The sequence below is a fragment of the Odontesthes bonariensis genome, chromosome 23 (genome assembly GCF_027942865.1).
Source record: "Odontesthes bonariensis isolate fOdoBon6 chromosome 23, fOdoBon6.hap1, whole genome shotgun sequence".
In the NCBI taxonomy this organism is placed as follows: domain Eukaryota; kingdom Metazoa; phylum Chordata; class Actinopteri; order Atheriniformes; family Atherinopsidae; genus Odontesthes; species Odontesthes bonariensis.
Genome location: NC_134528.1, coordinates 14132299 through 14145226, shown reverse-complemented (window position 1 = coordinate 14145226; position 12928 = coordinate 14132299). Strand labels below are relative to the sequence as shown.

Here is a 12928-nt window from a genome sequence, read left to right as displayed (position 1 = left end):
CAACTCTAACATCCTGCACTTTTTTTCTTTTTTTTTTCTCGCAAAATGCTGGCAGAGTGACCTTGGGGAGAAGTTGACAGTACAGCCCTTAAATCAATCCAATTTCCTTTTGGTACATGACAGATTAGTTAGTGGGACATTAAAAGGCACTGTCATCATAACTGAGCAGGGGTTGCAGGTTTAAGCAGTGTGAGAAGAGATGATGGTTTCAGATTACTGCTGGGAGACTTTGCCTTTGTTCGGAGCCACGGGGTGTCTCTCCTCATTGCCCTTGCAGTTCAGCTCAGACTTGTAGAGCATGGGGAGAAATGGCCTCAGGTAAAGGTTCCAACATATCACTCATCACTGGGGACTGCAGAGAGGCAACACTACAACATGAGTTTTAGCTCTGCAGGGCACTGTCTTTACACATCTCCATTGTCCTCAATTGTATACTGCTGGCACTAATGCTTAGTGCAGTGTGTTACAGATCACACTATTTATCAGTCAACCATTTTCTATCAGTCATGTATAAATGAACCATTTTAATGTGCACTAATGCCCTGAGAGTCTTGAACTTACTCGACTTTCCAGTTCTCCCCAAGTCTGCCAGTTTTTTTTAGTTTTTTTTAAAGAACTTCAATTGTTCTTTATTTTATGTCCAAACTTTGTGATTCTCTGGTTTATTTTCAAATTGAGCATTAAGCCGTTTTCAAACATCCGTTAAAGCAGTAGCATGTTCCACATTTACACTAAAGTTCCTTACGGCTTTACTCAGTCTTACCTGCAACAGTGACAAGGAGAGCCATATCACAGTTTTTACTAGTACAAAATGTGAGGTACAACACCAAATTGCTTCAACAGTCAGAGTTTTCTTACAACAGTCACAATGCCACAAGCACCCTGTGGCTGTGTAAAACTTACAGTGAGAGGATGTGATCAGATAAAAAATACAGTTTGTACATGGTTAAGTTTATAAAACAGTTGGTAATATAAAGAACTCTGACTGGCTTCTTAATTGCTTTGCGTTGAGTTTCGTTGCACTTGCAGTAATGAGCGTTTCCATTATCAGCTTGAGAAAAACATGTATGTATTTCACCCGGTGATCTCTGCGCTGTCCATCGTGTGAGAGGAGTTGCTGCATCAGCCTAACCCAAAATGCTGTAGCAAATGTACCGCTGTGTTTTTATGTCCTGTTCAATAAAACTCGGTCTTACCTCGTAACATTGCGAGGTAAATAATTACAGAAAAGCACCAACGTGCTCATTCAAACATGAGAATGACACATTTAGCTGTGCTGAGATTGTGGAAAACAGTGCATTTCTGTGATGGGATTTAGACTTTGCTTTAGGTAAATATGTAATCTTTACTCTGAATGAATAAGATTTTTTGAAAAAATTAAAAAAAAAAAGTATAATGTTTGTGTAACAAAACTAAACTGTGCAAATAACCAGTATAAAATTTACAAGGTGGTAAAGAACCTGCATATTTCTGCTGCCTCATTGTGTCTGGTTAACTATTTGTTGCCACTACAATATCCTCTTTACAATGCCCAGTAAAATCTGTATATCAAAGTGTGCCAGATATCTGTAAAATTACATAAACTCTGAGCAGTTTTTCAGTTCAGTAAACTGTTTCAGTCCTATAGGGGACACCCAGCTGCACTGTTTACTGTTGTGTCATTTGGCTTCAGTTGCCCACACTGGGCACACAATTCACACACAAGTGGTCACGATACAGTAACTGTGACATGCAAGGAAAAATGTCAGCGCTGTATCCCGATGCAGCACCACTTGTCAAATGTCTTGCAGCAGCTGGTGCGTGGACTTAACAATGAAAACAATAGACACGGGTGTTGTCATTAAACAAGTATGCCACTGCTTTGTATGTGGTTATAAATAAGCGATGAAAACTAACCAGCTTTTTGGGAGTGTCACAGTCGGAATGCCGATAGCAGAGTTCCTCACAGGATATGACTGATGGTTTACTTTTAAGAATCTCAGTCCTCAGAAGAATTGGTCCGTTCATTATTGTGACTATTAAAAAAAAAAAAAGAAGAAGCTCTAAAGAGTGTAAACCAAAATCAATGAATGCAAACTGCAATACAAGTTGTGGGTTCATCTGCAAATCACATTTCTTTGCACTTGTAGCATATATATTTGGATGATAGCATCTTATCAACGCTTCAGATTTGTGGAGTTACCTACATATCAGACGAGAATCTTCAAAGCTTTCAGAACAAAGGATTCGCAAATTAACAGTGATATCCTAATAAGATTCCCCTTCAAGTCAGTAATTGATGATGCTGAATTATTGCCCGGTCTTAATACATGGCATATATAATCGAACAAACCAATTCAAATATTCATGATCAAAGTGGAATTCCTGGAAGTGGATTCCCTTTCATGAGAATTTTAAAAGAAACCTTTGAAGACAAGCGTGACAGTTAAAAAGAAGACGAATCCATCCATTGTGCTTGAGGTGATAGATAATTCCTGCCTGCTCCTCTCATTGCTCCTGCATGAAGACACAGCTGAACGCCGCTATGAACTTTATATGAAATACATGATGAATGCTGGCTGGATGAAAGACGATGTGTTTCAGATGTCATCTACAAAGGCAAACAAGATAAATGTCATTGACTGTGCTATCATTGCAGTGGAGCAGTTACAGTTGTAGTAGGTGCAGCAGAAGTGGTGTGTGTATTTGTCTGTGTGTGAACATCACTATTCATGCCAGCCAAATAAATGTCAATGTAAAAAGAGAATTAAAGATTTTCATTTCCCAGAGGCGGCACTCTAATAAACTTGATCTCTCATTTTGTTTGCAATTTGTCCTCCTGTCAGGATTTGATCATTTGCCAGCCTCTGCATGTCATGTTAAACCATTTTATAGTGATTAAGGATAGGAGAATGCCTTCCCCCGTGGTATAATTCTCCTAAAAGAGATGTCAGTTTGTTATTGTTCTTTTTTCTCTGCCCTTCATTCAGAGTCTTTCATCACACCACCACTTCAAATGTGCTTTTTAAGAGCCAGGAGCAGGAGAAATAGCCCTTTATGTAGCTTCCTCTGACGCTGCTGAACCACACTGGGCCTTTGCTTATACACCCATTATTGCAGTAATTAAGATCACTGTGCCCTGAACCTTAGCAGTGAGGAGATCTAATAAACGATCATTCAGCAGGGGTTGCCGCTCTAATCGCTGATAAGGACTTGATCAAGCCTGACTTGGCTCCTTTGAGAGTTTTAGGGCTCTCATGGGGGCAAGGCAGGCAGATTTTAAGTTTGATACTGATCTATACATATTAACCACATGAGATTGAGATAGAAGTCAACACTGGATCCAAATCAAAAGCTATCATTTTGTCCAAGCAGGAAGATTAGTCATTTTCACTGAACACTGCAAATTCTTTAAATAGTCAGAAAAAAAGTGTGATGTTTATGTTTCATACTTTATAATAGACTAAATCAATTAGCAGTCTGCACTACAGTATGTTAAAGACCTCTCTGTTTCCTTGGCACTTCACGTTGAAGCGTTCTCTTTCATGACTCCCTGAAAGGAAAGCAGTTGGCGATGATCTTTTGCCTGTGGTTTCAGTAATTATAGGCATATGTCCGTTTTTATATAACTCAGTTGTGAGCAAAGATGCTGGTTTTGATAGGGAAACAGATTGAATGTCAACTCGCTTCTAACCTGTCACGTTTGCCAAGAAAGCGGTAACGCTGTTTTCCTCTCCGAGGCTCAGAATTTGGCTGAAATGCAACGGGAATCCTTCCAGAAGAAGTGTTCTCTGGGAAGTTTCTCACATAAAGATGTTTCACTTCAACTGTTGAGCACTTCACCTCATGAATTTTTGCTAAATATTCACGTCTCCCGGAGTCACTTGGCAGTGCAGGATTTAAAATGATGTATTAATTGTTTTACTTGTGTCGGTGAAAAAGAGCGACAGGACCCAAGTTAATTTTAATGACCTGCCAGCTATGTGATATACCTATCAAAGCAAAAAGATTGAGCAGTGAAACACAACCAGTATTGCCTTTGATCATTCAAATGAAAACAATGTACCATACAATCATTTTTCACCGAATCCAAAGTCTTCTTTTTTGAACAGTCGCTTTTACAAGAGGGCATTTTCTCAGCCTCTGTTGTGCTGTGAGTTGTCATTGTCATAAAGAATAGCCAATAATAAAGGACTTAATTGATACTCATTATTTCAAAGAGACGCCTGTTGAAAGAATTTCTTTTAATCACCACCATTCAAGAGCTGTAATGAGGGAATTATGGAGAGTGAATTAAAAAAAGCGCACTACTACACAGTACCTTTCTGGAAGGAATGATTTGAATTCCTATGAGTTTTTTTATGCTGTTTATTTTGCTTTTTTGCTTTTTCTCCTCACTGGTGGACACGTTACCTGTCAAAGTAAAGCCATACCACACTCCCACATATACCACCAATCTACTGCTTTACTCATTTTGTCAGACCAAATTCAAGAAACAAGAACATGTTAGTGTTGGAAAACGAGTACAGCAGAGTTTTATTGATTGGAAATAATGTTGCCGGTCTCATTACTGTGAAATGTTGAATGAGTGCAGCAAAGTGATGTTTTCAGATGTTCATTTAGCCAGTATCAATAGAGTCAGAGTATTCTGGCGGAAGGCTTTTTTGTTATTTACTTCCATGTCCATGACAGACTTTTGCCAATGAGATTTTAAAGACAGCTGGGGAATTGTTGGACCGTAACTTGAGTTAACATGTCAGTCAAACTGAATAATGTGCATCAGTGAGGTTGTGTCAGCTTTCCCCTAGCAGCAGAATACAAACTATGGTCATGAATAAAAAGAAATATCGTATGGCTAATCTGCCATGATGTGTCTAGAAATAGTTTTTTGAAGGTTCTGCAAAAGCCATCGGCAACATTATGCTTCCCAATCAAAATCGGAAAGAGATGCATTATCTGTGAGGTCCTCAAATTGAAATTTACATGTTCACGTTTACATCCGTCATTTGCAGGATTTCTGCATTGATTGCTTATTAAATGTGGTCTGATCTTAATCTAAATCCCAATTATAGACGACCACAATATGACTTAATAATATCACAAAGACACTTTGATTTAATGTCTTTATTGAGCACACCAGGTAATCATTCACAATCCACGATGAATAAAGCAAGTTCTTCTCAAAAAGCTACTTGCTGTCTGCTTTTCCAGATAAGTATATGAAATTGAAAGTGTGACTTTTAGAGGTGCTCCTATAGATAGACATTAAAAAGATAGGTTGAAAAGTCTGTTCCTCTCAAGAAAAATTGGTTTATGTGAACCATGCCTCCATTTCATAGGACCTTAGAGAAAGCAGATGTACCGACATCAAAATGGATACAAAAGCATTTCCAAAAGTCCAAAATGATACAAACTGTCTACAAATGGAAGAAATCCAGGGCTGTATGTGCTTCGTAGGAGTTTCCGTACTTTAAAGAGTATACCAAGAGGACACGTAATGCTTGGGGTAACAGCAAAACATCTCCAGATATTGCTTCTTGGCGAGACCTGCTTTGTTCATGTGTCCACTCTAATAAAAACTGATCAAAATTAGCGTTAATGCAAGGGCACCGTGAATCTAGCCACTGGTCTACAAAAACAATCATCGTGGTATGTCTGAAATGATTGTTTGTGTATAGAAGAAACAAAAGTTAAATCCTCTGGCAAAAATACACAACGACACACTTAAAAGAAAACTGGCCCTCCATGCGAATATTAAATCCTCTTTCCAGCTGTGAAGCACGGTAGAGGGAGCACAACAAATCGAGGCCGTTAAGGTATCTGCCGTGCAATCACTGAGGGATCAATGAGTTTAAAATTGTAACAATTGTACCACTCATTTCACAAGAAAATAGCAGGATGTGGACTAAAGCAACAAGAAAATTAACACCGGTATGGTTAAGAATAAGATTATGATAAAAAATTTTGGAATGGCCAAGTCATAGTCTTGACTTTAATCCAGTTGATATGGTTTGGCATGACCGGAAGAGGCTGTTAAATCAAGAGTAATTTCTCCATGTGTTCAGTAATGGTATGAAAAGTGCAGCCATTTCTGTGTCCTTAGTTTAGTGGTATTGTGTTTGCAATCATGATTTACTTGACTGAATATATGATACGAGTACGTATAAATCGTCATATCAATGAATAACCAAAATATTAAGGTACAGGCTGTAAAAGTTCATTTTACCCTATAGACATTCCTTTCATAATGAAAATCACTTAGTATTCTAACATGCTTGAAACAACAATGCTAACATGTTGTCACTTAAGCATAGAATTGACTAATAATTGCAAATTTGTCTTTGCTGGAAGGATGTTTGCTGAAATTAAGACTCCAATTTTTGATTTGAACACATGAAGTTGCTCTGAATTTCACTATCTATTGTTTTTGTTGTTACATTCAATATTATCTTGCGAAACAAGTTCAATGTGTGTTACAAGATAACTAATTGAATTTACCTGTTGAATAAATGAAAAAAGACTAAACACTTACAGAGGGAATAGCCTGATGTACATTGGAGAACATTAAAGAATTCCCATTGAACTTCATAGTTTTTAATAAGAATCCAGAAACAGAACTGTAAATTGCCACACATACCAACGTGTCAACATATTCAGATTCTGTGTTGTTTAATGAATTCTGGCTCTCTGGATGAAGATGAACATCACCCCATGTGACAGATTACCTGGCTGTCTTTTCTAATAAGACCTGGCTCCTCCTGTACTGCCGTCACCATTTGTTTTAACTACCGTGGACATATTTACACCCACTTCTGTTTGATTTTCCTGTATCTAATGAACACCAGACACTGTGCAGAACAAGTGCAGCAGCTTGAACCTTTTGAAGCATCCGGTTTTACAGCCGCAAAGTGCGTCGCATTAGCACGACCACATCTAACGACTCCAGTTTCCCCAACTGCGGAGTAACTGTAATTTATTATTAGTACACTTTTTATGTGCGGTTAATCATTTCAAGAGAGAGGAGGTTTCTCAGGCTTCATCTGTGGCATTAATTAAGCAAAGTCGTTATGCTGCTAATTAGCTGATCCTGTAAGGATTCCTGTATTATGATATTTATTATCAGTCAGCTGCTTCCTTTGAAAAAACAAAAAACAAAACTAGTGCTTTTATGAAAACACAATCAAACTCTGAATCTGACACACCTTTGGTACATGACCTGTTCCACGGCCACTCTTTAAAGATGTCTTTTTTAACCACAACATAATTGTGGTTAAAAAATAACTCTCTCGGTTGGTGTGTAATAAAACTTTCTTTGATATCAGGTGTTGAGCACATGCTCAGCTGCAGGTTGTGCATCTTTAGCCCTGTAGGAAGATGACTTAAATGTCTTCAAAATTGATAAAGGTGCAGTGTTATCTGCAGTTCAGATATTCTGCGAGTCCTTGTTGGACGGCAGGGAGCCTCATTAAACAATTTTCTTTTCCTTCTTGTTCTCCTTAAACTCAGAACCTCTTTTCTCAGTAAGAGGTCTGTCAGCCTCCTTGTGTTCCTTTTATCCACATGTCAGTCTTTTGTCTCCTGCACCTTTTTGAAGGTTCATGTCTGCGCCTGAGCCCTTGGACTGTTTGAAGATTGTGTGTGTGGTTCAGATTGTTCTGACATAAGTTGCTGATTTAATGTCATTCTACACCTCAAGACTTTGTCATCTGGTACAACCCCCCTCTCCCTACTCTGAACTGGAAGGCTCTTTGAAGTGCATATGCTACTGATAATTGGAGCAATATAATCCACCAAAGATAAGAGACTCCCATTTAATGTATTCAGTTTTTAACTGAAACCACTTACACCAACTATTCTTGCATTGTTTTCAATTTACCATTGCAGTCTTCTAAAGCTTGTTGATTTTTCAAGAATTTTCCATTTCCTTTATATTGTCAGAGACACTTGTACAACTGTCATTTAATATGTTTATTCATTTAAAGAGAAGAACAGTTTTCATAACTATTTTTTTTTTCATTCCAAAGTTAGGATGGTTGTTAGTTGGCTAGGGTCAGTTGTTAATTACTGTTTTTTTTTTCCCCCGTTTTACATCTTTGTACATTAAATAAAATGTTTTCATTTTGTTTTGGTGCATTGTTTAACTTTTTAAGGGCAAAGATGCATTTGGAAATTAAACCAATATGTTAACAAAGTCTTGGGTAAGAATGTATGCTTCCTCTTAAACTCGCCCACAGACAGCTGCAGACATGTCATATAAGTTGCTGTTCTTATAATAGGACTTCCTAGTCTGCTTGTCCGCATACATGTGCACATACTGCATGAGAGTGTATGGCTTGTGCCGCCAGGCAGTTTTTTCTGTCTCCCAAATTCTGAGCAAATTCGCTGCATAAATGAAATTGCACAGTTGCACGTAACAGCAGACCTCTTCATACAATCTCACTTTAAATTCAACATCCATTTTGCCTTTCCAGGGCATGCATGAGCAGAGTCGGAGCCCTAACATAGCGGACGTAGCAGAGCTTAAAGATGTAATGGTGGACGCTAAAAGTCTAACATGAGCTTAAAGTCTCCAAGTTTCCAACTGTGTATACCAGTGAACTGGAATTTAATTTATTAATATAAAAAAACCCTCTGTGATCTGCCTGTGAATATCCTTCCTTCTTTTTTTTTTAAAATGGATTTTGGAGTGAACAAGTTTGTTTTAAATTAAAACTGGAGTACATGCATAGGGGTTCTTGCATCCTTTAACAAAACATTTGACAGAAGTGGCAGCACACTAGGCTTGCTAACAGGCTAACCTATTTCTCAACATTTCTTATCCTGTTTTTATTGTGGTAATTTTCAATGTCTCGAAACTTGAATGAACCTCTTTCCCAAGTTTCCGTCGATCCATATCTGCATTGCATTGAATGCTATGTAGAATAGTCTGTTTATTATTATACTGAATTTTGAATGTCAAACAAAGCTGCAAAGGAGGTGTCATTACATAGCAATGCTGATAGCTTTGTAAAGCTGCCATAGCTGAGCTTTATGCTACAAGCATTCAAAACACCAGAATGCTAACATGCCTGATTTCAACTGTTTTGTTAATGATCTTAACTGTTTTAGTTTAGCATTTTAACAAGTTAAGAATTTGCGCAACTAGCACAAAACACCAAACAAAGTTTAATGTAAATGACCGTAAAACAAAGTTAGAGCTTGTAGAGCCAGCTTTTCTATATTGTAGTTACACAGTAGAAAAGTAGTTACAAAGTTTCGTTAAATGTTTGGTTTTGTTTACCGCGCTTATTTCAAGGAAAAACTATTGTCCATATTGAGAAAATGTTTAACTTTCTTATATTTTTCTGTCATGCTAAAGTGCTGAAATAAAATGACCTTGTATTTACAATTATAACAGAGTCTTGTGATGTGAAATGACCCTTGAAAGACAGACACACTTGTGTTGAACTTTAACTAACAGTCCTCCTGTGTCCTAACTGCAGGTGACAAGGTGACAATGTTTCCTGTTTTGGACATTGACCAGAATGACATTGTGGACACTAATGGAGCCGGAGATGCCTTTGTGGGAGGTATGGCAATGTCACAGCCCAAATTCTGTGTACATACCCGATTGATGTTTGATACCAAAGATTATGAGCATATTAGAACCACATGAAAAGACGTGCTTTGGAAGAAACAGCACTTACTCTAAATGCAGAAGCTATTAATACCTGGATTCGTTGAATCCTAACTGCTCCCATACTAGTTTGGATGTGGGGGATAGTTTACCTCTTTTGCTCTGTCTGCACAGGATTCCTCTCCACATTGGTGCAGGAGCAAGCAGTGGAGGAGTGCATTCGGGCTGGACACTACGCAGCCAATGTCATCATCAGACGGGTCGGCTGCACCTTTCCAGAGAAGCCGAACTTTCACTGAGGAATCTGAACTTGTCTTTCCCACAAGATACTCATTGTACTTTCATGCTTCAGGATTTCATGTACATTTTTCTGTTTACAGTGACTTTTGACTTTTTGGGACTAATCGCTATAGCTTGACTATTTACATCGAATAAGCATCTTCGATGTTATAATACAATTAAAAAAATTTACTAGTATTGCAATATACTTTAATATTAATATGTTTATGGTATAAAGAGGTATTCTATCCTAAAGGAATAGGAAAGAGTCCTTGCATCACTTGTTCATTGTTCTGAATGGTTTGTAGGTCAGGTGTTTATGCATTTCATTATTTTATTTGGAACATGCTGAGAAACTGATCAATGGCATAGGAGTACAATAACCATGCAGGAATGACTTGAAAACTTTCTTAATTTAGTGGCTTTGAAAAGTTGATTATTTCCTCCTTCGTGAAAGATTTACAGTCAACTCAAATCGTGCCACAGACTTGTGGCCAAAGAATAAAATTTAAGTATCTATAGAAAAACGTGTCAAAACATCCCTGCTGCATGATGTACTTTTAAAATGTTGCTCAATACTACACAGTCAGTGTTTCCTTTGCTGAAAGATTGCTGATTGCTTTTCTTCCAAAGGAACTTCAGAGCTTTGACGAGGTGTCAGTGGCGGAGAAGTTTTGTATTTAGTGGTGTAAAGAATGAGTGTGAAGCAGTGAGCTAAAAGCTTTTATCTTCAAAACCTGAGGGGTGGGAGCATTGTCATTCTATATAATACAAAATATATTATATTGTTAGTTCAGAGTTTTCCTTTAATATTCAGCTGTGATGCAGCAGGCATCATTTATCTACTATTACGGGTGGTTTTCCATTTCCAAAAGTTCAGTTTTAATGGTACAGAACTGAAAATATCTTTTTCATTACTATACAAATAAACAATTATTACATTCATCCTGTCATGACACTCCTTTATCAGTACAAACTCATTTTTCAGACATAAAATTTATTTATCCAATGGGCGTAATAGACCCTTTAAAGAAAAGACAAAACAAAACACACAGAGTTTGTGAGTGCTAATTTAATCAGCCAGAAGCAGTCTCATGCTAATCACTTTTGGTCAGCTCAACACTCTCTATTATGAGCGTGATGTCCCAGCTCTGCTCGAGTCACCCTACCCCCTACTCATGCTCGTTGGGGTCCCAACTGGACTTTGGGCGTCTGAAGTGGCGCTGCAGGGCTGCAGGAGATCATTTTTCTCAGTTTAAGGGATTAGTGGTTGCTCTTCGCTACGTCCATTAAAGGGACCTGAAAATTAGGCTGATCCATCGTACCCAGCTGTGCTGTCACTGGGGGTTGGAGACAGGGATCAGAGGGAGGCCCCTCCCCTCCTACTTACCAGCAGAAGTGTTGGGCAGTGTCTCGAGTGTTTTGTTAAAAATATTTGAACACTCTTCTGTTCCACAAAGAAGTGTGATTGAGAGTAGCATTTTTGTTCCTCTTGAACAACTCGTTACGTAACATTTTCTTTTATCATTTTTGAGCATATTAGAAAAATTCCAGTTTTTTTGCTCCCTGCACAAGAGCTCCCTGTTCTGTAATGAGGCATAGTTTATGCATACATGCTAATTAGGGCCATAGGTGAAAACATTCTCCAGCAAAAATGTTATTAACAACTTTGAGACACTTTTTTTTTTTTCCTTCTCGGAATTTATGTTTTGTTTTTTTCAAGGTTTCACACAGATGCGCTTTGAAAAGGACCACATTTCTGATTGGGCAAGATCACACCCCGTGGCAGCTGGTTCATTTGCTTCTCAAGATGACAGATGGCAAAACACAAACACAAAAAAAGAGAGAGCCATGATTAAGTAATGAGAATGCCTGCCACAATGAGGGAACTACTTCTCTTCACTTTTCCAGATAAACTTTTGCCTCACTCAATGAATGCGGGAGATAAACAACTAAAAAGTGCATTTAATATACATTTTACATTACTGTGTTGGCCAGTGATACGCATGCATTTAGATTATGTTTAATGCCAATTATGTTGTGTGGCATCAATCCACAAAATCTCATATCATTTGCAGTTTTAAGTTAAATAGTTTTAACAACTTTGAATTTGGGACAGAAAAGACTTTGGCGACTTTTGTCTATGGAGGTCGATTTCAGAATACGATCATTTTCATCTAAAACCGAAGAAAAAAAAAGAATAACTGGGGCCCTGGCCGGTGCTTTGCCCCGCAGATGGGCAGCAGTGTTTGTGAACACCAGTGTGGCAGTTGGCAGAGATGATGAGGAGGGGGATGGGCAGACTGCAATGGCACATGCGCCAATTCAAATTATCCCTGGACCCATGCAGCAGTGGAGGACCTGCTGGGGCCCTGGGTGGCATTCATTATAGCCAGACGCAGACAGGTTCTGGTCAGCGCCTCCACCCTGACACCAGTCCTAACATCGAACCTGGACCCTCTTTATTCCCTTTTCACCTGCTATAACATTCTTTTTTTTCTAATGCCACCTAAACTGAATATTTTATCTGTCCATATTTACCACAACAGTCAGTAAGTCGAGCAAAAATGAATGTCAAGGACTGAATGGCAGCAGGGTGTTAGATAACACAAATTTGGGAAATGCATACAGGTTGTAATGAGACTGGGGGCCAAATGACAAGATTATTAATATTTGTATTAGGTTAATGCAAACCAAATTACACATCAAATGTGTCTGTAGGGTGAAATCTTTTTTTTTCTTCAAGCTGTTTGTACAATACTGCATTTATAATCTGACAGGAAGTTAACAATTATTTTCCTAATTACCTCTAAATTACTGCATGAAAAATGAGCTTCCCGGCATTTCTAATGCTGATAAAGAATTAAACGAGGGAAGTAAAATCAGAAAATGTAATGATGAACATTATTGCTCACAACTATTGCTCTATCTTGGACTTGGCAAAAGGCAATTAACTGATTAGGGTGTCGGTGTGTAATATTCCTTATGGACCTAAAATTGGTCAGTGCAAAAAATGGCTCATTTTGAAATAAAAAACCCGGGTTTACATGTTTG

General features: G+C 38.1%; 1 protein-coding gene across 3 annotated transcripts in view; it reads left to right on the top strand.

Moving 5' to 3' along the window:
* LOC142373777 (adenosine kinase-like) overlaps window positions 1-10819 on the top strand; it is a 117656-nt gene extending 106837 nt beyond the window's left edge. For all 3 annotated transcript variants that reach the window (XM_075457175.1, XM_075457176.1, XM_075457177.1), the window contains 2 exons: window positions 9462-9548; window positions 9770-10819. In XM_075457175.1, the coding sequence (XP_075313290.1) occupies window positions 9462-9548; window positions 9770-9894 (212 nt within the window). In that variant the 3' untranslated portion in view covers window positions 9895-10819. The remainder of the gene's footprint in view (window positions 1-9461; window positions 9549-9769) is intronic.
* Window positions 10820-12928: the final 2109 nt, after the last annotated feature.